This window comes from Aspergillus ochraceoroseus (genome assembly GCF_002846915.1).
Source record: "Aspergillus ochraceoroseus IBT 24754 chromosome Unknown P175scaffold_11, whole genome shotgun sequence".
NCBI classification, from domain to species: domain Eukaryota; kingdom Fungi; phylum Ascomycota; class Eurotiomycetes; order Eurotiales; family Aspergillaceae; genus Aspergillus; species Aspergillus ochraceoroseus.
Genome location: NW_024468486.1, coordinates 414823 through 439181, shown reverse-complemented (window position 1 = coordinate 439181; position 24359 = coordinate 414823). Strand labels below are relative to the sequence as shown.

Genomic DNA, 24359 nt, shown 5'->3' with positions numbered 1-24359 from the left:
TGGCCCGTTTCTTTCAAGTTTCACTTCCTCTTAACTATCTACAGTTCTCATTGCTGGCGTGAGGTTCAAGAAGCATCTTACTGAATATTAGATAGAAGCTATCTCGTATGTCAAATCATCAAAGGTACGCTCCCTCTCCCCTTATCGTCAACGACTGACTTACACCTGCCTTAGCTCCTATTGGTCCCTCCGCCCCGGTTAAGGCTTGTACTACTGCTAAAGTTGTCCGTTCTTGGGCTGATCATTCTCCATCTCCACCGCCTAGCAGGCCCTTCTTGCAAAATAATATTTGTCTTGGACTGCGACTACCAATCTCCAGGGCATCCCACCCGCCTACTCATTGGATTCTTCCACTTCCTTCTCCTATTTCTCTCCCTCCCTCTCTCTCTCTCTCTCATTTTCTAGCAACCCCTCCGGAGACTACCATGGCTGACGACGATCGCCGTGCAAAACGCTCCCGCTTCGACCAGACCAGCCCGGAGCCCCGACGACAGTCGCGGTTTGATCGTCGTTCCCGATCCCCTTCCTCGCGACAGTCTGAAGCCACTCGGACTCGCAGTCCCCTCAGCCGGGAGCCCCGAAGCCCTGGCGCAGACAGTAAGAAGCTGGATCCTGCCGCTGCAGCTGGTGTGTTTTCGTCCCTTCTTGTTTCGGGGAAATTCCATGGCCAGTGGAACCTTACAGCTAATACTTACTTGGTGATGACAGCCGCCGCTGCCGCTAAAATCAACGCTCAGTTGCAAGCAAAGAAAGGAATTCAGCATGTCGATGTACCTCCGATACGCTCCGTCAGTGCTATCTCCCTCTCCATCTCGATTTACTAACCCGGTGCCGAGTTTTAGACCGCAAGCCCTTCGTCGCAGTCCGCTACCCCGGTCGCTGGTGATGCCAAGTTGAATGCGGAAATCTACGTCGCGGACGGAGACTACATCAAGGACATCGAGATCAATGACCTACGCAATCGCTATACATTGACGAAAGGCTCTACTCAAAAGATGGTAATTACTCCTGTTGCATCCACTGATCTTCCAGGCGCATTGTATAACAGCTGGTTTACCCCTCACTCATTTCCTCCCCTATGTTGTGGTTGTGAAGAAAGCTTACCCGATCCAATCTATACATAGCATTTCCCTTCCCCTCTTTTGCATCTGCTGACCTCCGCTGCGTGATATCTAGATTAAAGAAGAAACTGGCGCCGGTACGCCTTCCTTTCATGTTATTGCTCTCAACTATTTTACTCAAGAAGGAAGCTCATAATTGATTCTTTTTAAGATGTCACCACTCGAGGAAACTATTACCCCGATAAAAGCATGGCCACCGCTGCGGTAAGTAATCACATGGTCTTCCCTTTCAGGATACTATTGTCTAATGGCTTTTTTGGTTTCTCTTCATAGAATCCACCCTTGTTCCTGCACGTGACGAGCACGACCAAAGAAGGACTCGAGAAGGCCGTGACCTTAATCGACGATCTAATGAAAAAGGAGCTCCCTAACTTAGTAGACGAGCGCCGGTTCCGCCGCCGTGAGCCTGAGCAGGTTGAGCGTGATGAATACGGTCGCGTAGGGTTTCCCCATGCCACCCTTGGTGTATATGGATATTAATCGCAAACATACAGCGTAAATGGCCCGAAGAGCGAATTCCCGTGGACCTCGAACCGATTCCCGGCTTCAACCTACGCGCTCAGGTTGTTGGACCAGGCGGCGCCTATGTGAAACATATTCAGCAAAAGACCCGTTGTAAAGTCCAGATCAAGGGCCGTGGCTCTGGCTTCATGGAGCCTATCACTGGCAGAGAAAGCGATGAGGCAATGTACCTGCACGTTGCGTAAGGTTCCCCTCTTGACGACTTTTAAAGCCCAAGCTGCACTAACGAAAATACAGCGGTCCCGACCCTAACGAGGTCCAGAACGCAAAAGAGCTATGCGAGGATTTGTTGAACAACGTTCGTGAGCAGTATCAGCGCTTCAAGGAAAACCCTCCTCAGCACAACTATGGCGGCTATGGACAGCGCGGAGAACGTCACAATAATTACGGAGGAGGCTATGGCGGTGGTTATGGGAACAGCCACCAACACCAACAGTCAACCCCTGCATCGGCCAGTCCATCCGGACAGGCAACTCCAGGCGCTCCAGGAGCTGCGAGTGCAGCAGCCGACTACAGCGCGCAATACGCCCAATACTACGGATCTGACCCATATGCTGCTTATGGCGGTTACCAAAACTACGTCGCATATTATCAGTATTACCAACAGGCTGCGCAACAGCAGCAGCAGCAGCAGCAGCAGCAGCAGCAATCACAAAGCCCTGCTCCTCCCCCACCGCCTCCAGCAAGCGAGGCTCCTCCTCCCCCACCTCCAGGCTCTGGCTCTCCTCCTCCACCTCCTCCCGGGGGCAGCGGTTATAATGCTGTATGTATATCTTGTTCCACTCAGAAAGCATTATATCAGTTCTCTAACATATTTGTGCTTAGGTCCCTCCACCTCCTGGTCTGTAATTCTTTTCCTGGCCACTATGCCTCCTTGGATTTCAAACTCCGCCTTATACACTACGAAGCAGATTGTTTTACGCAGGACCCGTAGAATAAATCCTGCAATGCCCGGCCTTTTTAAAATAGCAAAAGTGCAATTTGATCAGCCCTCTGTATTCTAAATCTATTCCCCGCCATGCTTTGTCTTCTTCCAGCCTATCCTTATATATCAGCTTGAAGTCTGTATGTACAAAGGAGATTTGGAATTGTTGTGATGTGCAATAATATAGCTTTGGGAAAAGTGCTTACTGACTTATGTTCTTTTTTGTTTTTTTCTCATTAAATTTTTTTTTTTTTTTCTTCGACTACACTTTTAGTTTGACCCAGTCCACGTAGTGCATGCAGCTTTTGATCCCATTTATTATACATGATATGATTGATATATGACAGTCCCCAAACTCCTCATCCGCTCCTTCATAATATAGACAGTGAGAATTGAACAGCAACCAAACGTCAGTACCTCCGACCTTGCAATCCGGGGGAAAGATGCTCCAGGACAAGCGTCGCACCCGTACAAGCCCATGATCCCCCAACCGCAAAAAAGTTCTCCATTTCACTCTCCGGCGCCATTTTCGCCTTCCGGGCCGCCAACCCACCAGGACCCTCTTTACAGAAATCACAGGCATAGTCACAAGGAGACGATGACGATGACGATGACGATGATGATGATGATGATGATGATGATGATACTGTCGTCGATGTACCGCCAGGCGCAGGACGCTGACCATCAGAATGTTTCGTGCCCATCCTCCTCCTTTGCATCATCATGTCCCGCTCCTCCCTTGGAACCTGTGATCCCATTCGCTCCAGCTCCAAATCCCCAAAGAACTCCTTGATCATATCGTGTCTGCACCGCGACGTCGTTTCGCAGTACTGGACCACCTTCTCGAAGCTCTGTTTCCGGGCATGCAAGTTCTGCAACAGAGAGACTTTGTCGCGCTTCTCCAGGCCCGCTGTTCGTCCGCCTGTACGGTTATTTACGTTCTCGATGTCCCGGCGTAGTCGGTCGAGGATCCGCTCGCGTTCCATGGGGTTATAGTAGACCATTGAGGCTGCGGCGCGGCCGTCGCGTCCTGCGCGTCCGGACTCCTGAACAAAGCCTTCAAAGGTGCGTGGGGGGCTCCAGTGCACTACGAAGCGGACTTCGGGGTTATCGATGCCCATGCCGAAAGCGTTAGTTGCGACGATGATGTAGAAGGTAGTAGTTGAAGGTGGAGGTGGAGATGGAAGATGTTCATTGCCGTTTTTTGTTACTTTTTGTATGTGCCGCTGTTGTTGTTGCTGCTGCTGTTGCTGCTTCTGGGGTGCGATCCATTCGTTCTGGACTCGGGTCCGGTCTGCGGCGGCGAGACCCGCGTGGTATGCGACAGCGCGGATCCGATTGTCCCATTTGGTGAGGGCCTCGGCGAGCTTCTCGGATGCTAGTCGGGTTGCGACATAGACGATCCCGGATATGGGTGGGAGTTTGGATGCTGTTTCGGTGCCGAGGCGGGCTTGTCTTCGGGCTTGCACGGAGTGCAGCCAGCTGACGAGGTCGTTGATCTGGAATGCTTCCGGTTCTGTGGGGTCCGGGGCGAAGTCTTTCATGAACCGGATTTCATAGTGAATGTTAGGGCGCGCAGAGGGCGTGTTGAAGATCTTCATGTGGCCTGGATCTAGCCCTAGGATGTTGATGATGTCTGTTCGAACTTGAGGTGTGGCTGTTGCTGTGAGAGCACTGATGGGAACTGGTGGGTTGGTTAGGGCAGTGCGAAACCAGGAGAGGTTCTTGTATGCGGGCCGGAAATCATGGCCCCATTCGCTGATGCAGTGGGCTTCGTCGATGGCGATGCGGATTAATTCGCGCTGTGCGTGGATGGTCCGGAGGTTGCGTCGGAATGTCTCTGTCTGGCATAGTTCAGGTGTTACATAAAGTAGCCGGGTTCGAGGATGCCCGGACAAAAGATCTTGCATGATTTCTCGTCGTTCTGCGAGTGTAGTTGTCGAATTGATAGTAGCTACTGCTACTCCTAAAGCTTGCAGTGTGTTCACTTGGTCGGTCTACAGGATGTTTAGTTTTGTTTCAATCGCAAGCAGTAGTAGGTAGTCATGCAGAAAAAGGTCAAAAAAAAAAAAAAAAAAACCTTCTGGTAACGCTTACCATTAAAGAAAGAAGAGGACACACAACAATCGTCACTTTATAAGCAATAACCCGAGCAAGAGGTCAGTCAAAAGCTCATTACCCTAAACAGGTCCTGGGAAAGACGAATGACAAACCCCCATGGCTCATTACTGCGGGCAACTGAAAGCACAAGCTCTTTCCGAATGAGGTGGAAGCCTGTAAAAAGACATCATGGCCCTCGATAGCCGCCGTAATCACCTCCCGCTGAAGGGGGCTAAGAACAGGAGTTAGGACAGGCGTACTCAGCCGTCTTCTGGAGCGACAGTTACTTACCGGAACGACTTCTTTCGGAACACACGATGAAGGTAAAAGCCTAGGTCCACCTTTCGGCCATGCAAACTATTACCTGCCATTTTGCAGCATTTTAGAGGTCAAGAACGAGAGTTTGAAGTGAACTGAAGAAGCTTGGTAGATGTCTTCGGACTGAACGCGTTACGGAACGAGAAGAAGATACGCGATATCACGTGGGATAAATTGATCCTCCATATAAAACCATTCAACCAAGTATAAGATCAGAATAGAAGAAATAAATAAAAAGGTCTTTTTGTCTTCCATGCTCAAAAAATCTATTATTATCGCTAACAAAACACTAACCGAGCATTGCCTCGCGAGATTGAATCAATATACAAAAGGCGACTAAATCGAGGCCGGCATAGGATTTCCACCTGAGGGTATATATAACAGGTTTCTAATGTACAAATGAACGAACACTATTTCGTTCAAGAATCAATGTGATTTTGGAGGCCGGTTCATCTGCTTCTCCAGCTCTTCATGGACCGCCAAAACATCCAGCCCTTTGCGCTTTTCGGGTTGCCAGATGCTCTCCAGGCGAAGCCAAACTTCCATCACATCTTCAGGCCCGCAGCACGTCCCAAATGCCCGCAGGATTATAATGATCATCCTCCGGCCTAAAAATACACCATTGTCAATTCGACGCTCCAGGGTCTCCAATCCACCTTCTTCGTCTGAATGATGCCGCGCTCCCTGACTAAAGATCTCATTTATATCAATGCTGCCATCAAGGCCTAGCATAGCATGTTCTGCTTCAATTACCGTCTGGTCGTCATGGGGTCGGTTGTGCTCTTGGCTTTTATTTCCGTTAGACCCATCCTTCACGTCAGTAGTGGACGGCAGGGGAGTATAAAGGCCACTTGATGCACCCGTTGCCAGAGGCCTTGGTGTCGAGGGAACGTCACCTCTCAGAGGATTTTCCCAAACAAAATCTTCCGGTTGAGCAAAAGCTCGGTTGTTAAGCCTAGTTTTGGATTCATAAAGAGCTCGGAGATAAGCTTTCCATGCCATCCACAATTTATCCGCCGTCCAACCCTTCCCCCGTCGACCATAATGAGCGAACCCATCGAATAAGAGCAAATAAATCATTCCACGCGGGGGAACTATAAATATGTTCTCCATGTCATCAAGGATCGACACAAAGGCACCCAGATCTCCACTCCTATAAGCGTGGTGGGAAAGAAAGATATGAAACGTGCGAGTATCAGGGGCGATGGAGAGAGCTTCTTGAAGAGCACGATGGTGGTCTGGAAGGCTGTTCTTTAAAGATGCAGAGGACTGAAGGAGGCGACTTAGTTTTTTGGATCGTTTCCTGTATTCAACGAGCTCCGATGTAAGTCCCGGGCCAGCAAGATGCGTGGCTTTATCGCTAGGTCCCCGGGTCTGTTGGGTGGGAAACTTTGATTCCACCATACGCTGGTACATCTGTTCCGCCGTTCCTACCTCTCCAGTGCGGAGAAAGGATGCCATTAAACAGTTCAGCACCGCAGTGTCGACAATCTCTCCAGCACCGACAAACTCATCGAAGGTCCTACGGATGCTATCAGGGTCCCGCAGCAACCCGTAATAGTACATTTGGGAAACCTTCCCAAAGCGAGCGAATTGGATGTTGCGTTTGCGCATTTCCTGCATCAGACGTTCGGCAACGGTGTACTGTCCTGCCTTAATCGATATATCGAAAAGGATAGTAAAGACCACGGCATCCGATTTGATTCCTCCCAGGTGCTCCATTTGTTGCCAGAGACCAATTGCCCGTAACAAATCTTGTTTAGACGTCTTGCCCATGGCTCGACCCGCGAGGTGAATGGCTGTGCTCCAGAGCCATCGAGAGACAGGGAGGCCTGCAGCGAACATGTCTTCCACTAATGCTAAAAAGCGACGAGCATCAACCCAACGGCGGTCACGAGGATGCGCAAATCGGTACAAAAGTTCGGTTCGGCTGCGATGCGAAAGGTGTATTATTCCCGGGTACGGGATATCCCTGTATAGCCCAAAGAGAAAGTGGTTTGATTTGTTCTTATTCCACAGGGCATCTACAAATCTCCGGACCGATTTGATCTGCAGAGCACTTCTCCGGTTCTGGATTTCCGGGGATAATTGTTGAGGCGCTGCAGCATTATCCGACGCTTCCTTCCAATCCAAAGAGTTTTTGAGGGCTTCTCGATAAATCTTCGACGTCCGTGGATATAATTCTGCGTCTGGGTTCGTATAATGGCGGTATCTCTCAATCTCCCTTTGTGGATTTTTCTTGGAATCGACCTTATTATGTCCGATAGTGCGAGTCATAAAAGTTTTCTGCCCATCAGAGATAAAAGATTTGTCCGTCCTTCCATCCATACCTATACTTCCATGCTGTTTCGGCTGAATCCCCTTGAAATTCCTAATATAATTGGATCCCACATCTTGGTTACGCGTTTGGTGGGAAGCATCCTCCGGTGGACATTCTATCCGGCGGTCGTCGCAATCGTAAGTCTCCACCCTCTGTGCAACGCTAGAGTTGAACATTCGCTGCGTTCTTTGGCGATGCACTCCTAAACGCTCCCCCGGTGTTCCCAGGTAATCCGGTCGATTCCTGGATGATACCCGTTTCGAAGCTCCTGCCATGCCCCTATCCTCCCATTTCCCCATATTACCCTTCATGGGCTTAGCTGACAGCGTTGTCAAGCCTCTGCCTCGTGGGGAGTGTTCATGGCAATAGCCTGCCACCACCAAGGATCGAACGAAGATATCTGCTATAGACGTCGCAGCCGGGCGAGCACGACTGGAGGAGGCGATTCGTCGGAGGGAGGCATTAGAAAGGAGGGGTTCTGAGGCACGCATCGACTTGGAACCGGCGGGCAAACACTTATCCAGTCTCTGTAATAGGTGCAATGGCGGATCTGGCGAGTTCTGGGGCTTATTGGGAGGAGGCATGAGGTGGCAGACATTGTGGCATCGATTCAGCCATGCATATCCCGGGACTGCCTCGAGCAACTCACAAAAAGATGCTGGACAAACGCGTAGATATGAGAGTGGAAGAATCGAGGATTGTCAGATTTAGAGATAAGATGGGGGCGGAAGAAAAGACTTCGCGCGAAAGGAATGTTAGGTTGGTGTTTGGTTCACCTTCCGTCGAGAATTATTATGAGGCTAAAGAGGTGTATGATTTCTCTGCAAGAGCGGAGCCGGCAGTCGGGCCAATCGGAGCGGCGCATTGCCAATCATCTTTTTCAACTCCCTCACAACCAGAACTGCGGCATTGTCAACAAATTCTCATCCACTACTCTCCAATTAAACAACGTCACTGGACTTTTCAGGAGGTGTCCTCTACTGGATTGCTCTGGATTTTATATCTGCTATACGTCTATCACCTTTTTTTTTCTCCCTCCCTTAGCACGGCGGATCGCCCGTCCGCCCTCGTCCACGATGGGAAAATACAACCTCACAGCTCTCCGGGTTCGCCAAACCGCACTCCAACAAAAAGCTGCTGGAAAGACTAGGAAACTTCCGCAATGGGTCGATGTGATCCGCGATATCCCCCCCGCCCAGGTGCTTGTTCGCAATCAGCCCCAGGAACACCAGCTTGTACGACAGCGCGTCAAAACCCCCTCCAGTGCCTCGAAGCCGCAGGTCGTCTTTGAGGTTCAAGAGAAGCGTGTAAAGCCAAAGAAGACCAGTCGCATGTTTCAACCTGTCGAAATTAAGTTTGAGGAAGATCAGTTGCGTCGGAAGTTCTTCCGGGACCATCCTTGGGAGCTTGCAAGACCCCGAATCCTTCTCGAGAGCTCCGGTAAGGACTTCGAGCGATATAACTGGCAGCGACTTCAGCAGCCAGGCAAGAAATTGGACGGCGAGAGGTATGTATATACTCGCACTCTACAGCCCCGCCCTTCTTCTGCTTCGCATGGTATTCGCTCTTTTCTGTGTGCTATTGTTAATCTTCTTATTTTACTCTTTGGTAGTGTCGTTCAACGACAACTGTGGCTCCTCAACAACGTGCCCGATATGACTGAGAGCGCTGCATACGATATTGCGCGTCAGGAATTCTACCGACTCCGTCTACAGGAGGACATTGAACGACGAGTAGCTGCAGAGGAGGCCGAGGCAACAGGAGCGGTCTTCGGGCCCACGCGCCTTGAGGTCGGTATGGAACTTGAAAGCCGGGAATACGAACGTTGGAAGCAATGGGCGAAATTAGAGGCCCAGCTACAAGACCAGAGGGCGGCGGCTTTCACTGGTGCCCCCGAGATTGCAGCAGCGAGTGAGGGCGCGCTCGAAGAGCCTGAGGATGCTCCGCCTCGGGCATAGGTTTCCGGAGGTGATGTGATTGAGGTGTTTGGTTTAATTTGACGGTTTATGTATATTAGTGGACGCTGTTTTCTTCCGTCTTTGTATTTCCTTTTCTCGATCATGTACAGAATTACAAGGCTAGTGGCCTTCGGGCGGGGATATCCCTCCCTAGAACCTACAGAATATGATAAATGGGCAAAGACCAGGTTTGATTCATTTTCTCAGCCCTATCGACGTAGTGTCGTAATGGAATGTGTCTGGCGCATATCACGAGCATTGGGTTGGATGAACAAGGCACAGTCTGGATAGAAAGAAAAGGTATCGATGTCATGGTGATTGGAGGCATGGGATATGTATATGGGTATCCTGTTTGAAGGAATCCTCGCCGCGGTCTTTTTATATCTTCCGGATTATCAACTCATGGAGGCTCTTGGTCCAATATATCCGCAATATATGAAGATGTCGGTGGTGTATCCTCTACTTGTATCCTGGCTTCCCTTTACATTCTCTGCGGGTTTTTTTTGGTTTGTTAGGCTTGTCCTCTTTTTATACGTGTATATATATACCTAGGCGGGAATAACTCAACTGGTCTATCATGCAGTGTCTTTTCCCTTGTTACTGCCGTCATAGTATTAGTTGGGAGGATGGAATGTTAAGGTCAATGGTCTTTTTGCACAGTCCAGTAAGTAGGTATATATCATGGCAGGCAGGCACATTAGCTGGGGTTCAAACATGGCATCACAACAAATGCCATGAAAATAAAGGTCATTGTATCACATTAACAGTGGGTATCTTGTTATTATTCTAATAAGATTCGGTTCACATAGTTTTTTTCCTCCCTAGAAGGGTATAATGTTGTCCATCACCATGTATGGGATACAAATTTGCTACTTAAAATTAGTCATGTTGATAAATAAAAAGTAAAAGAACCCAGCCGTATCACCTGGCAAGGTGGCCGAGTGGTCTAAGGCGCACGGTTCAGGATCACCTGACCAAACCTCCGTGTCAAGAAATTGGCGTGGGTTCGAATCCCACCCTTGTCACTTTTTTTGCCGCTATCAGCGCTTAGATAGCTTTTTTTGCACCACGCTTTAACTAGTGGAAAAGAGGTGTGGGACAAAAGAGCCAGGAGACCTTATAGAGTAGATATGTTTACTCCTTAGTTATTAATCAACACACGTGTACAAAGTAACTAAGTAACTAGGTCAGCGGAATTGTTATTAACAGCAAAATATGTTAGAGTGTGTGTGTACGGAGTACCCCAGTATCTCCCGAGGCGACTAAAAAAAAAAGAACTGCTATGTGGAGGTGCAAAAAAAGTGACAAGGGTGGGATTCGAACCCACGCCAATTTCTTGACACGGAGGTTTGGTCAGGTGATCCTGAACCGTGCGCCTTAGACCACTCGGCCACCTTGCCTAATTGATGAATAATGGAGTCTACTCTTGAACCCATAAGCCAGAACCCCATTGTCCTCTCGAATCTACTCTCCTGGTGCACTTGGTGTCTCCCTGTTTCATCTGTCGCCTCGTCCCATCGCCTCTTGCCCAACTACTAGATCCCTCAGATTGATTTCTTCTGATGTCAACATTGGAAAACCTCTGATACAACCTGTCAAATTGACAGCTCAGTTTCCAATCGCTTGACTCCTCCCATATTATCATCTCTCCCTTGCTCCCCACCTTCCGCGTCAGACGAATAAACCCCGGCTCATTTTCAACCCAACGGCACCGCTCCAGGCTCCGGCCTTTGTTTCGCGACTTATCCAAGACCTCAACCTCATTTAACCTATGCCGATTTCGTCCATCTGAATTATCTTACCCCTTCCTCCGGTCCTCGATATCCTCGCTTTTACAGCGCTTGTTGATCATGCTCTGCCTCGATCCCCATGCACGCCGCCGTTTAAATTCCTTGGTTATCTGATCGATCATCCCGAGAGGCTTAAAGCTCAACGTATGTTAGGAAGTGGATGAATTGGGTCCTGCTCTCTGTCTTTTTCAACCATGCTTTCCACAATGGTCCGCCCGGAGGACACTATAAGAATGCCTCATCCTTATCGCGAGGTCGAGGAGGATGATGGAGCTAGGACAACGCCAGAACCAACGGGCCGGTCTTCATCGTCTTCCTCCAACAATGACGGATCTGTTAAGGGTGAAGATGAAGTTAAGCCGTTAAACGGGTCCACTGGCGATAACAATAGTCTTGCCACCAAGTCTCTTAGCGGCCCACGGTTACTCTCACAAGAAGAGACAATTGAACTTGCTCGTCGTGCGGTGGATAATGGAATCCAAGAAACGAAACGTTCCCTGGAGGGAAGCGAGGCTGTTAGTGATGTGGTGAAGCCTAAATTAACCATTGACTTGGGACATTCGAATATTGCTCGCATTCCAGAACGCGTCGTGGATGCTATTAAGGATGAAGTTGAACGGTGTGTAGTCACGAAAGACCTCGTCAGACCCTTGGATTGCCTGGTAATGCAATGGGGCTGTGTTTTGGTTTGAGACAGCGACGCTGATCTTGTTTAGACTGTCCTTATCAAACAACTATTTGTTTCATATTCCTTACCGCTTCGCAGAGTGTTCTCATCTTCGCTATCTTAACATCAGGGCCAACAATTTCCGTGAATTTCCTAAAGGAGTATGCCACAAAATTATAGACCTCAATCCTCTTCGTGCTCTGACTACGATGCTGACGCGCCCTTCAGGTGATTAAATTGCCGCTCCTTGAGATACTGGACCTGAGCCGCAACAAAATCAGCCAACTTCCTGAAGAGATCAAGAAGCTATCATCACTACGAGTCTTATCGGTCATGCAAAATCGGCTTGATGACCTACCCCTTGGTATTTCTGATATGAGCAAACTCCAGATCCTAAAGGTCGCCGGAAACCCCCTACGATATCCCCTTCGAAGGCTTTTGGAGACTACAGAGGCCGAGAGTACCTCCTCGACCATGACGGATAATGAGAAGGAGGTTGCGGTTACGGCAGAGCTCAAAAGGTTTTTGAAGACCAAGCAGCCTATTGCACCCCTGGAGTTCGATAAAAGCACGGATATCAGGTACGAGTTTAGTCTAAAAATACAAAAGTCCGAGCTAACCCCGTGATTTAGTGAGGGAGTTCTAGATACACCTAAACCCGTTAAACGAGGAGTGAGCAGCCGCTTCCCCGTTATTCCGAGTACGGGCGAGGGATCTTGTGACCCTAAATCACCATCGCTATCTCGGCCTCCCCCGATCCCTCTCAAGTCTCACTACCGGATTGCCTCAGGCCACAGTGGCGTTTTCCATAGTAGTGTTCTTCAGCGTCCCGGCGCTGGTCCCTTCCCTGGGGTCAATGAACGCAACCGAAGTAACAGCGAAGGCATCATTCAGGCCTCATTCGCAGCACGCTCTAAACGTATGGGCCTCATCAATCGGAAAAACACTGATTTAGGTACGCTAGACGAAATCCGCCCATACCGAAATAGCCATCTTCGTGGTCTCAGTCATGGATCACTTTTTCGAACGGGACCATCTGCCAGTAATTCATCGAGTCCGAGTAGCCCAAGAGAGCGCAGACGGCTAAAAGATGGATTTGTAAACCGAATGTCAAGCTTACCGGAACACAAGGGGGAATTGGAAACAGGCGAACCCATAATTAAAAGTGCCAAAGGGATTCTCTTTGCTCTTTTTCAAGTCCAATCCCATGTCTCTGCTTTGATCAATGTGATTAAACGAGATGATACCCGACGAAACAGCCTCGAAATAGTCTTTTATAATGCGTCGACGCACGTGGACCGACTGAACGAAGCCCTTGAAATTGCGGAAAACTCACGTTTGGATGATGCAGACCCAACACGAATGCCATGTGAAGCAGTCAAGAGAGAGTGCGAAACGTGTATCATGGCATATTCGCATGTGGGAACGCAACTGCGCAATAGCCTTGACAGGATTGTGGCCAACGGCGATCCTCGCTACGTACGCTCTCTAATGCTTATGATATACAGCAGTGTGATTGAGCTACGCAACGCTTGTGTGGGCTTGGGTGTTCCCGTACAGACACAGAGGAAACATTTTGCGAAACCTCCCATACCTGAAATCTACAAGGAGCCCGTAGTCTCGGACAGGTTTCTTGGACCGACAGTAACTCCAACACGGGGAAGAGAGCCTTCGTTTTCGACTCGTCGGTTTCGCAGCGATACTGCAATCCTGCATCCCCAGATCACTACTAGCGGACCATTGCCAGCGGCAGCTAATTACCAGTCAGCTGTGAGCTCTCCCGGGTTTGCTCCAACCCCTTTCACCTTTGGGGCACGCAGTCGGTCGAGCAGTCGGTCTAATCATATCAACACCTCTGTTCCGTCCTCGCTCGCTACCCCCCGATCAGGCGAATCTTTCCCTTCCATGCCTACTTCGGTGGTTCCTCGAATTAATCCCTTGACTGGATTGGACGAGATTGAAGAAGAGCGAATTTTCGAGAAAATATTTTACCAGCTTACGTCTGCTTACACCGCGGCTTTGCAGGCGCTACCTTTAGCACGCCGTCAATTTGTGCGATGCCTGGAATTAGCGGAGCAAACTAGAGAATTCGAGGATATTCAAATGTTGTGGCACAATCTCATTCGACGCTGTCGTGTGTGTTTGGAAGTGTCGGAAGCTCTCGGGCTTCGTCTCTCCAATATGAAAGTGAAGGAACCGGGGGGAGGAATGCGCAATCAGCGGGAATTCTGGCAGCTTTGCAAAGCTTTCATGCAGTCATTTGTTGACTTGGTGACTGATATGCGTGAAGTCCGAGGCATGCACCTTCTTCCATCTGATATCATCGTTGTTCTTCGACCTGTACAAAGGGCCAGCAGGGAAGCCGGACGTTTGATCGAGGCCTCTCCGTGGTCGTATCTTGCTGATCTGGCACCCGGAAATGCCCCGCCAATCATCTACGGGCCCCCCCTACCCTCTCAACATCAGCATCATCACCATAATCAGCATCATCACCCGCAGCTCAACACCAATCTATCGCCCCAGTCTGTTACCCTTCCGGCGACGCCGCTGAGTGCTGCTCTTGGTCCAGCTGCGCAGGCGACCGTGCCGTCTACTCCTGCAAGTGCTTACAGCGATAAGTTTTTCGAAGGGGACGTCTTCCAGCGAGCTGATTCATTGCTTTCGATGCCAAACCAGGCGCCGTTTTTTACCCGGCGGTGACGTGTCGTACAGGGATGAGATTTCTTCACCTGGACCACTATCTCATAGACATCCTCTAAATCCCGCCTTCTCTTTTCTGAAAGGTCATTCGAGTAGGGTCAGCTTCTGGCTGGACCGAAGATAGCCTACTCAAGCGCCCCAGAGACTTGTCTTTATTCGCCATTTATACGGTTCCACATAGATTCGGTGCACATACACGTTTCGTCTCTTCTGACTATTTCAAATACATGTCCGAGAGTTGAACCTGCACTCCTGGGCGATTACAACTTGGTTAGTATTTAAGTGTATCCTTAGTTGCACGATTGTTTTCCTGTGCCTTGTTTTCGGCATCTTTCTCTTTTCCTTTTTTTTTTTTTTTTTTTTTCTCTTCAAATTTCTCCTCTTGGGATGGAGCGCAAAAAGAACAAGAGGATGGCGTCAGAGGTTCCGGTGCTTTATTTTGTTCTTGAACGATTTTGCATAGCGTGTTGACTTCTATGTAATAATGGATTTACGAGGGCAAAGATATGAATGAATTATTCTCAGCACTCTTGATTGTGCACTCTTGATTGTATCCATAGTTGTATATTTCTAGTCAATGACTACTCCTCCATATCCATGGTATATCACCCACTATAGCCTACTCAACATACAGGACCAGAAAATCGCACCGGAAAGGAAGAAAACAGATTCAAATTAGTTGATTCAACTCTCTCCATCTCTCTCTACTACCTAGACCTAGTAACTACGTAGTACGTACGTCGTCAAATCAAAAATCCACCACCATAATGAATCAAGGAGGACCCAACAACAACCAGAATCAGTCTGCAACCACTACATCGCGCACATAGGCAAACATCTCACGTGGCTTACTGGCAAAAACACTGTGTCCTGCACCCCAAAACAAATGATACGTTACACCGCGCTCGGCGACCCACCTGCCTGCTTCTGGGGAGCCTCTGGGATGACAGGAGCAGGTGCGGGTGCGAGACCGAGCACCCGTACCAGAGCCGGTGCCAGAGCCAGAGCCAGAGCTAGGAAGGGGATGAGTCTGAGTCTGAGTCTGAGTCTGAGGATGAGGATGAGGATCACCGCCCGGGCTCCGTGGGGCCGCGTTGTCAGCGAAAAACGGCCGGGTGATTGGTTGCGAGAACCCCTGGGCGCCGCGCCAGGTCATGTTTTGGAGCGCCAGCTCGGCGCCGAAGTGGTTGAGGAGCATGTCGTACTGGCCTGCGTAGACGTGGAGGGAGATGTTGTGGGAGGTGACTAGGGATGGGAGGATGGAGTAGACGGGGGCAGTTGGGGTGGAGAGTCCGATTAGGATGTCGAGGATGGTGGAGTTGCAGGGGGAGAATTGTACTGTGGCGTTGTTGTCAGTACCCGGTGACAGGTGTAGTGCCGCTTGGACATCCGCACGACGGAAATACGAGGTCAGCAACGACATCGAGTTGATTGTGCTACAGTCGTGGCTGATATCGTAGACATCGTAGCATGGTTTGCCGGCTCCCGAGGCGGACACTGTCCCTAGGTAATCCATTGCGGTGGAAAAGGTTGCACATGGCCCGTAGCAGGACGAGTTCATGATGGAGGATCGCACGGCGTCGGGGGTCGTCGGGTTGATGTTGCAGGTTGCATTTGCGATGTCGCCGAGGTCACGGCGGCGGCGACGCTTGTAGTCTGAGTTTTCGGGGTCCCCTGGGATATAAATTGTGGTTTGTGGAGGAAACCGGGCTGCTTCTTGCATGACGTCGCTGAACCCGCAGGTGTCGTCAGCCTCGGAGAAAACAGCCATGATGTCGTCGGGGATTTGCAAACGGGACTGCTGGGATTGCAGGAACTTGCCCACACTGACGGCCGACATGGCGGCCGGATTGCCAAACGAACCGTCCCCCAGCGACATGGAGCGGAGGTTGATGGGGAACGCGTCCTGGTTGGCGACAATGGCGGAGGCGAAATAGGGCACGTAGATTCCGGCATACGACTCCCCCATTAGATGCAGCTGCTTGGCCCGCAGGTGAGGAAAGTGGGCGAAGAATGACTGCAGCCATGCATAAAAATCAGAGGTTACGCGGTCGTTAGTGGTCGCTGCGTACGGCTGGCTGGCAGTCGAATAGCCCGTTCCGACGGGCTGGTCGACATACAGCACATGTCCAAACTGGGACCAGGAATATGGGTTTGCAATCAGACGAGTCGAGTTGCCGTCGAAGGAGATAGGGCCGTTTCCTGTGGTCAGACCGATTAAAGACGAACAGCCCGGTCCGCCATTGAACCATACTATATAGGTACGGGTATGGCTGTCAGCCCGTTCGAATTACCAGAGCATCGGGGCCCAACCGACTTACTGATGAAATTATCGTCATATTTCAAGTTTTCCGCTTTGAAGAGCCAAAAGAAAATCTCATTGCCTTGTTCAGTATTGGGCACAGGAAGTCGCCCGGCCCAGCTGGGCCGTAGAGAAGGGCCGTCTGGTAAGGAACGGACCTCAAACCGCGAGATATCTGGTACGGCGAGAGCGAAGTTGAGAAGAAAAAGCGGAGCCAATGTCGACAGAAGATATGTAAGGGAATGCATGATGTCGAAGCGATGTCCAGGTCGACAACGTCTGACGAGAATGATTCATTTATGAATCTAGAGTATGACACCATGTGGTTGGCGTGTGCGATGAAAGAGCGGAAGAAAGCCTGGTGTTGGCAACTTATCCGCATTCTGGTCTCAATAAGCATGGGGTCTATTGAGAAAGCCAGTGATGGCTTAAGTGAGGTTTCGTATCAAATAGAAAGTCCGATTCTACATAGCGCCATGCTATTTCGAGATATCTATTGAGAGCATCCATGGATGTCTTCATTGATGTATCCGTAGGGCAGGTCATTGTTAGATGCATAGACACACCAGTCGTTCTATATGGCTGATTGGTCAAGGAATGGATCAACCCGTGTGGTGAAAGCAAAGCAGACTCAATTCTCGTGCAATTAATTGAAGCAATCCAAGAAAAATCCCAGAATCTTCTCTGTTTTGATCTGGATCGCACAACAGTCACATGATAGACACTGCTTACATAATACAATCATGTGACCCGTATCGGAAGGACAATGTTCCGGTCACAATAAAATCGCGATTTAATTTGGTGTAATTAATGGAAATGACTTATAACTACTCCATACCTTCATATCTCAATTTATATTAAGATCTTCTTTATTATCAGTGTAATTCTTTTGACTCGTCGACCGCTGTCCCCTCCTCCTCCCCGAATCCGTATTTCTTCTGCCACGCCGCTCCCGGATGACTTGGATGCATTATTCTGTCTGCTGGAGAGAGGCCTGTATTCGAGTCGACAGTGGACACCGCTGTTTTGAATCGCTGGCTCTAGATCCGGAGCAGAATGAGGCGACCTCTCAGCTTGCGAAGGACGATGACAAAGTGAGGCGTCAAGATGGTCCCCCTTATTCGACCACATGACGGTTAAGTTTTTCTCCTGGTGAGATCTCGATCAACCAGCGATTCATCCTCTATCCAGCTTCTTACGGAGGAGTTCCGTACCGTACCCACGACTCTTCCCAGGAAGGTGTACTCGAATTCAAACGAAATGCCGGTGGACTATTCCTATCTAGATATATCCTACGAGACCGCGAACAGGATATGGTGGATCCATTCCATACCGGGGACCTACAGTGAGGTTCGATCTATGTACAGGTTGGAATGTTTACGGATTCCCTGTACTCCTTTATTTATTTTATTGCAATTCTTATTGATATGCAATCCCCAGACTGGTGGCTGGAGACTTCTTCTCTATCACATCCTGTACCCCTTCGGATACCAGCATTGTGTCCAGAACTCTCCCTTTTCTGTTTAAAAGGAGACCTAAAGAAAAGAAATAAATATCTCAGAGCATCCCACATACCTGTACATACAAATAATGCCTATTAAATATTAAATCGAGGGATTTTGGATCAACTGTTTTCATCCTTCTATCCTACTTCCAATAAAAACCACTGCAAGCGTCAGAAGAGATAAACTAAGCCTCACTTCTTTTCTTTGATTTGATTGCATTCAGTGTGCTCTGTAACTATAATAAACTAGTTTGTAATTGTAACAAAGAATCCTCAATTCTCTTGTGCCGGATTCATATCACTGTCTGTTATTGGTTATATCAAGACTCTCTCCCTTTCCTAAGACCTAAATACCTTCATCTTATAGTTAGTTAACTCTCGCTGTCTTTGTTTGCTTGTCTTTGGCTGCATTGGCTGCATCTTCCCTTGTCTTCTTTCTTCTTTCTTCTTTCTCCTTTCTCACCTTTCTTTCACCTTTCGTTTCTCTCTCTTTTCACTTCCCCGCTTGCTTTCCCTTCCTTTTGGCCTGGAAAGAGCTTACTCCGTAAGAACTATCGATTCTATTGCCGTTGCGAGATCGACATTTGCGATCGACATCGATAACCACCTGCAGCTAATAAGTCCGTCCTCACCTTGTTTTCCTGTCGACCTGCCGCAAGGACTGACGAAAGGGTTCAGTCCATCGACCCGACAACGGCGAGAGTCGCTGGCGGTGCCTTGCGTCTGTGAGAAAGGACATGCTCGTGACCTGGACAACGATCTCACACATCGTTTAGACTCCTTGACATTCATCCTGGACCCGGCTGCTGCTGTGTTTTCCCTCCTCGCCCCGACGTGACCCTTGACCTCTCTCAAATCGCCATTCCGGCCCCCCTCAGACTGCTGCGAATGGGATGGACCTCCAAAAGACAAAGGAAGCCCGTCGGGATACGCCGGCCAAGCAGGAAGAAAGCACAGAATGCCCCTTGGAGCCGTATGGCGGAACCGGTCATTCCAAAGATTCACCCAAGAACGACTCGCTCGGTCATCGCGCGGACCCGGATACTAGGAAGAATTCCACCACTCGGGCTCGTCGACCGCAAGATGCGCGTCAACCGCCATCCACCCCTCCATCCGCCCCCCCATCCGCGTCTTTGTCGTCGTCAATCACGACTAGAGGTTCCCGGCCATCGTCCAAAGCGCTGGGCATCCCGGTAGCTTTGGGCTTGGGGTCCAACGAGCGGAAATTGCTCTTGACGGCCAATCGATATCCGCCCGTCACGAAGAGTACGCTGAGCGAACTCGACCTACCTTGCATCATGAGTAACATCAACCTCCGAATGGATGCCAACTTTGATCGGGATCTTCATTTCAAACCCGATCTGGACGGCGAGAAGGGCCGACGGAAACGGCGGGAGGCCTCCGACTACTGGGAGGCCATGGCGGTAGAAATCAGCGTGTACGCCTTTTGTGCCGCCGGGGGGCTGGACAATCCGAGTGAACAACAACATCATCCCCTGGCGGAGGACCAACGACAACAAGCCTTTGAGCCCCGACTTCCCGCCTTGTTCGAAACCTTGCAAGATGTTCTCAAAACCCTGGTCCCCGAACGCGATCATCCGAGCGTCATGCAAAACCTGGAGGTAGCGTTACTGATGCAACAGATCCAGAAGGGCGTTCTTGACATGGTGGGGGTCGCAAAGTGGCTTGCGGCGCTTCTCAAGACCCATTGCGCGCCCATGCGCGATGAGTGGGCGGATCGCATGGTGGAGCAGATTACAACTGGCTCGCAGTCGCAAGACTCTTCAGAAATTGTCCGTGGTCTCCAGACATTATTTGCTATTCTGGAGGCTATGAAGTTGGTATGTTTTTTTTTTTTTTTTTTTTTTTTTTGTCAAACTCTACCCCATATACTACGCAGGACGGAACATTAATAGAGGTCTAGGATGTCGCCAACCACCAAATACGGGCGTTTCGGGTCCTCCTCGTGGAGGATACCATTCCCTTTCTCCAGGAGTATTTTACCGGAAAGATCGAGAGAGACAACTTCCGGGTCGAATCGTCGCGCCTGTGGTACCAGCGTCTACGGGAACGAGAGCTACGCATGGAAAACTCCCCGCAGACCGACAGCTTTGGGCCGCTGTTGCTTTTATTCCAAGGCATCTCCGACTTTCTCCTGCAGTTTCATAACCCAGATGGATTCCCCGAAACATTCGTCTTCGATTCCGACCGTCTATGGCAGCTGCGAGCCTGTCTGCAAAACGTCATCAGCCTCGACATCTGCTGGTTCATCTTCGAGTCGTATGTCCACTCGCAGAAACGCTATCTGTCGGCGCCCGCGCAGACGTACGCCACATTCCGGTCTCGGATTGGATCTCTGATGGAGGAGAACGAGGACTGTGCGCGTGGGTCATCTCAGTGGCTGAAAAATGTGCGCTGCATCTCCCTGGAAATCGCCCGGTTTGCGAGCGCGGCCTGCTGCGGCGACGCCACGATATCGGACGACATCATTACCCCGATCGAGGCCGCCCTGGAGTGGCACCTGTCCAACGAGTCGGGGCTGTTCCAGTGCTTCCAGGGGTCTCTGCGCGAGAAGCTGCTGGAGTCCACGTTCCGGACAGCCAAAAAGTACTTGAATATGTCGCCGTTGGCGATCTGCGAGTCCCAGCGACACCACCCGCACACGGTTGCGGATCACCAGCATTACAGCGTGGAGCGGATCTCGATGCGGTTGGCGCACATCGGCGTGCTGCACTGGAGGGTATGGGCGCCTATTCTGTATGTTTGCGAGAGCGCCCTCCACCGCTGAAATGGCGGGCGAGCCTTGAGGGAAGTTATATTGTGTTTGGCGATGATAATCGGGATCGCAATTGGGTTGGATAGGTAAAGTCATTCTTTGATATTATGCAGTTTAGCGTCTTGCATTGGTTAGGCGTCCACTGATGGCATTGTTTGGGGGAGTTGGTCGTCTTGGAATAGAGTTGTATGATATATAATCGTAATTAATCCTAATCAGATTTACTACTTATACTTATACCTAGTTCCTTGCACACCTAACTAACTATAACTATATAGTTAACTATAACATAGTTACTAGTACGTAGTTATATATAATTATGTAAGCAAGACTACATAGTTAACATGGAGATCATGGATCCAACTAAGTACAACTACTACAACTACCTAGGTCCTAACTAGATAGTAGGAGTTACTGTCATCACCACGAGAGAATTAGATAGATAGGCATGCGTCTTTCTCTCCCCCTTCAACAAACCCTCCAGTCGTTTTCACCTCCCTGGAATGCCCTGCCACCCGTGCACCTCCCATGGCTGCGCTCGCTCAAAACCGCCCAGTTGCAGCATCTCGCGCAGAAAACCGGCATCCCGAGCTCAGGACCCAAGGCGGCCCTGGTTAGGAATTTGGAATGCGGGCTTGGCGAGTGTTATTTTGGTCTTCTTCCTCCTCCTCCTCCTCCTCCTGATGCTCCTGCAGTAGTAGGCACAGGTGACGCCGCAAAGAAGCCGAATGCGAGTATGAGCATCCTCAGCATCGACATGGGGATTCGCAATTTGGCATTCTGTCATTTGCTGGTGGATCCGGCTTCTCCACACTCTAGGGAAGAGATGGCGATGCCATCCGTAAAGCTAAACGCATGGAACCGGATCTCGCTCCCCCCGCGGATGGTTTCGCCCGCGGAGTTTGCGCAGTATTTAGCTTCTTCTTTTGCTGAACCCGACCCTGGCCCTGACCCTGGCACTGGATCCGAGCGCGAGAAAGAAGAATCCTTCCCCCTCCATCTCTACGCAACCCACGCCTACGTGTTCCTCTCCACGCTCCTGGCCCGGTACCGTCCCACGCACGTGCTGATTGAACGGCAGCGCTTCCGCTCCGCCGGGGCGAGCGCAGTGCAGGAGTGGAGTTTGCGCGTGGGTGTGTTCGAGGGGATGCTGTATGCTGTTTTGGTTGCGTTGCGCCAGCAGCAGCAGCAGCAGCAGCAGCAGCGCCGGCAACAACCGGGGTCAGGGCTCTCGCCTTGGGTGGTGGGGGTTGAGCCGGCGCGGGTGGGGCGGTATTGGGCTTCTTCTGCTCCTCCGAACACAAGCATACAAGATTGTGAGATACACAGAAAGAAATCAACCACGAACGAAGGCAAACGGGTGAAGATTGATTTGGTTGCGGGGTGGCTTGAGAATGGGCGGGTTCGGATTCCTCCAGGGAACGAAGGCGAGGGCGAAGGCGATCAGGTGGGGAGATGGGTAGATGGGTATCTTGCTCGGTGGAGGAGATCTCGGTCTGGATCTCGGAAAGAAAAGGTGGATGTGAAAGCAGAAGCAAAAGAAAGAAAAGTCGACGTGGGAAAACTGGATGATTTGGCGGATTGTTTGGTCCAGGGCGTGACTTGGCTAGAGTGGCAGGTTATGCGGGAGCGAGTGGTGCGAGAGGGAGGGCAGGCTTTTGGATTGGATCTCCCTTGATGTATAGTAGTATATTGCAGAGTATAGTAGTTATAGTATATTGTGTAAGTCTACGATGCGATCTTATAATACAATGGATTCAGTCATCAGAACTACAGCACCTCAAGTTGATTCACTCGGATAGTGCCATCTCATGTACAACAAGACCATACCTGTGACGATCCTGACGATCCCAGGAAGAAAGTAAAGTGGAAAAAGGGGGGGGGGGGGGAAGACAACGGGATGTACCTCGCTGGACGAAAGAAAAGAAAAAGAAAAGAAATCACAAGTCTAAGGATTTAAATTTAACTTGTACCAGAATTGAAATAGGTACAACGCCTGCGTGCCCTCGCCACGGAATGAATCCCAGTACAAAATGGTCACATCGTGCCCACCCGCGCGACACGCTTAGTTGCGGCGGCGCCAGTGGCTTGGGAACGACAGACGGCTGGTCTGGAAGCCCGTGGGCTTCGCGACGCCGCTCTGGCTGGGGAGGGTGCCGTTGCTGTAAGGGGGAAGGGGCGCCATGGTGGTGGTGGGGGCCGGGGCCTCACCCTCTCCGTGGCTGCTGTGTCCGGAGTGCTGAGCGTGGTGATGGTGTCCCTTGGTCGGCTTGGGCTTCTCGGTTTCAGTCGCAGTGGGGAAGTTCTGGTTGTTCTCAGGCTCTGTGTAGGTAGCAGAGGGAGTGGCAGTCTAGAACGGCAGTCAGTACGGCTGCTGGATTCATGGGATTGTGGAAACGTACCACCGTGACGGTGTCGGTGACCGTCACAGTCACAGGAGCCCCGCAGCTGCCCGAGACGCTGGCAGAAGAGGGAATGGGAACCACAGTGTAGACAGAGGTGGCGGTGTTGGTGACGGTGGCATCATCACTGGCGTCGTCAGTGGCAGAGGGAGTCTAGAACAGTCAGTAAGGATGTCAAGGAGCTTGCAAGCTGTTTAGGGGGGGGGGGAATCCTACCTCCCAAACGGTCTGGACAGCAGTGGAAGTCTTGTGGATGGTGGTGGTGACAACGCTCTGGGTAGTGCCGGTACCCAAAGTGTAGGTGAGGGTGATATCCGTGCCAGGAGCACCGGAGCTAGTGCTCGAGGAAGCTGGCACGCCGGTGGTGAGGGGGATGCTAGGAGAGCTGGGGTACAGAGGAGTCGGGGAAACGGTCACATAGGAGGTCGAGGCCGTCTCGTTGAAGCCCCTGGGGTTGAAGAGCATGTTGTGGCGAGCGCGATTGCCATGGCTGGCTTCACTGCTGGCCACCAGGGCCCCCAGAAGGGCAACGGAGAGCTTGGTTGTGAGCTGCATTGTGGATGATAAAGGAGTAGAGGGTGCTTGAAAGAGAGCGAACGCTGCAAAGTCAATTCGCAGGGAAGACAAGCTTAATGAAAGACTGGGGAAGAAAAGAATGTAGGTCTCTACCACGGAGGAGTCTGCCAGAGAGTCGAGAAGAGGAAGAGGAGGAAGAAGAAGAAGAAGAAGAAGAAGAAGGGGAAGAGGAGGAGGGGAGATAAAAGAGTGAAAAGGAGAGCGAACCCAGCAGCAGGGGTTGATTCATTCTGGAGATTAATCCAGTCAGTCTTCTCTCCCTAAGAGATTCATTTAATTAAAGTGATTAACTTATCTACCGAAGTAAGATGAACATGTTTCATCTTTACCATGGCTGTTCATTTGTACCGGGTGAATAGTTGAATAGAGACAAGTGGA

The 24359-nt window shown here is 50.4% G+C and overlaps 9 protein-coding genes and 2 non-coding genes across 11 annotated transcripts; 6 read left to right on the top strand and 5 right to left on the bottom strand.

Annotated features, from left to right (window-relative positions):
- Window positions 1-44: 44 nt before the first annotated feature.
- P175DRAFT_0526763 (KH domain-containing protein) lies at window positions 45-2890 on the top strand. Its single transcript, XM_040899485.1, has 10 exons — window positions 45-124; window positions 175-627; window positions 709-788; window positions 843-998; window positions 1177-1198; window positions 1273-1325; window positions 1395-1559; window positions 1616-1824; window positions 1881-2406; window positions 2469-2890. The coding sequence occupies exons 2-10, from the start codon at window positions 426-428 to the stop codon at window positions 2490-2492; spliced, it is 1437 nt and encodes a 478-aa protein (XP_040748695.1). The 5' UTR covers window positions 45-124; window positions 175-425; the 3' UTR covers window positions 2493-2890.
- P175DRAFT_0560984 (putative RecQ family helicase RecQ) lies at window positions 2801-5079 on the bottom strand. Its single transcript, XM_040901011.1, has 4 exons — window positions 4960-5079; window positions 4782-4900; window positions 4666-4700; window positions 2801-4565 (listed from the first exon to the last, which is right to left on the bottom strand). The coding sequence occupies exons 1-4, from the start codon at window positions 5037-5039 to the stop codon at window positions 2979-2981; spliced, it is 1821 nt and encodes a 606-aa protein (XP_040748694.1). The 5' UTR covers window positions 5040-5079; the 3' UTR covers window positions 2801-2978.
- Window positions 5080-5232: 153 nt separating this feature from the next.
- On the bottom strand, window positions 5233-8076 carry P175DRAFT_0505065 (pentatricopeptide repeat protein). The gene has a single exon (XM_040898016.1). The coding sequence runs from the start codon at window positions 7888-7890 to the stop codon at window positions 5413-5415; it is 2478 nt and encodes an 825-aa protein (XP_040748693.1). The 5' UTR covers window positions 7891-8076; the 3' UTR covers window positions 5233-5412.
- Window positions 8077-8214: 138 nt separating this feature from the next.
- On the top strand, window positions 8215-9453 carry rsm25 (mitochondrial 37S ribosomal protein mS23). Its single transcript, XM_040899099.1, has 2 exons — window positions 8215-8813; window positions 8919-9453. The coding sequence occupies exons 1-2, from the start codon at window positions 8383-8385 to the stop codon at window positions 9262-9264; spliced, it is 777 nt and encodes a 258-aa protein (XP_040748692.1). The 5' UTR covers window positions 8215-8382; the 3' UTR covers window positions 9265-9453.
- A 738-nt stretch (window positions 9454-10191) lies between these two features.
- On the top strand, window positions 10192-10289 carry P175DRAFT_0t141. Its single transcript has one exon. It is a non-coding gene; the product is annotated as a tRNA-Leu (tRNA).
- Window positions 10290-10566: 277 nt separating this feature from the next.
- On the bottom strand, window positions 10567-10664 carry P175DRAFT_0t132. Its single transcript has one exon. It is a non-coding gene; the product is annotated as a tRNA-Leu (tRNA).
- A 415-nt stretch (window positions 10665-11079) lies between these two features.
- P175DRAFT_0105530 (putative cell morphogenesis protein Sog2) lies at window positions 11080-14821 on the top strand. The gene is made up of 4 exons (XM_040892335.1): window positions 11080-11673; window positions 11771-11882; window positions 11950-12302; window positions 12354-14821. Exons 1-4 carry the CDS (start codon window positions 11249-11251, stop codon window positions 14419-14421), a joined length of 2958 nt encoding a protein of 985 aa, XP_040748691.1. The 5' UTR covers window positions 11080-11248; the 3' UTR covers window positions 14422-14821.
- Window positions 14822-14849: 28 nt separating this feature from the next.
- cp9 (putative serine carboxypeptidase) lies at window positions 14850-17364 on the bottom strand. The gene is made up of 2 exons (XM_040898015.1): window positions 16743-17364; window positions 14850-16674 (listed from the first exon to the last, which is right to left on the bottom strand). The coding sequence occupies exons 1-2, from the start codon at window positions 16969-16971 to the stop codon at window positions 15221-15223; spliced, it is 1683 nt and encodes a 560-aa protein (XP_040748690.1). The 5' UTR covers window positions 16972-17364; the 3' UTR covers window positions 14850-15220.
- A 1756-nt stretch (window positions 17365-19120) lies between these two features.
- On the top strand, window positions 19121-21015 carry P175DRAFT_0496460 (TCP11 family protein; the record flags this gene model as incomplete). Its single annotated transcript, XM_040896124.1, has 2 exons — window positions 19121-20068; window positions 20152-21015. The coding sequence occupies 2 exons, from the start codon at window positions 19121-19123 to the stop codon at window positions 21013-21015; spliced, it is 1812 nt and encodes a 603-aa protein (XP_040748689.1).
- Window positions 21016-21532: 517 nt separating this feature from the next.
- Window positions 21533-22651, top strand: P175DRAFT_0403851 (uncharacterized protein; the record flags this gene model as incomplete). The annotated part of the gene is made up of 1 exon (XM_040893007.1): window positions 21533-22651. A coding segment is annotated over one exon (1119 nt), but the record flags the coding sequence as incomplete, so codon positions are not given.
- A 222-nt stretch (window positions 22652-22873) lies between these two features.
- On the bottom strand, window positions 22874-24207 carry P175DRAFT_0505059 (uncharacterized protein). The gene is made up of 3 exons (XM_040898014.1): window positions 23622-24207; window positions 23406-23558; window positions 22874-23353 (listed from the first exon to the last, which is right to left on the bottom strand). The coding sequence occupies exons 1-3, from the start codon at window positions 23958-23960 to the stop codon at window positions 23069-23071; spliced, it is 777 nt and encodes a 258-aa protein (XP_040748687.1). The 5' UTR covers window positions 23961-24207; the 3' UTR covers window positions 22874-23068.
- Between the last annotated feature and the right edge of the window lie 152 nt (window positions 24208-24359).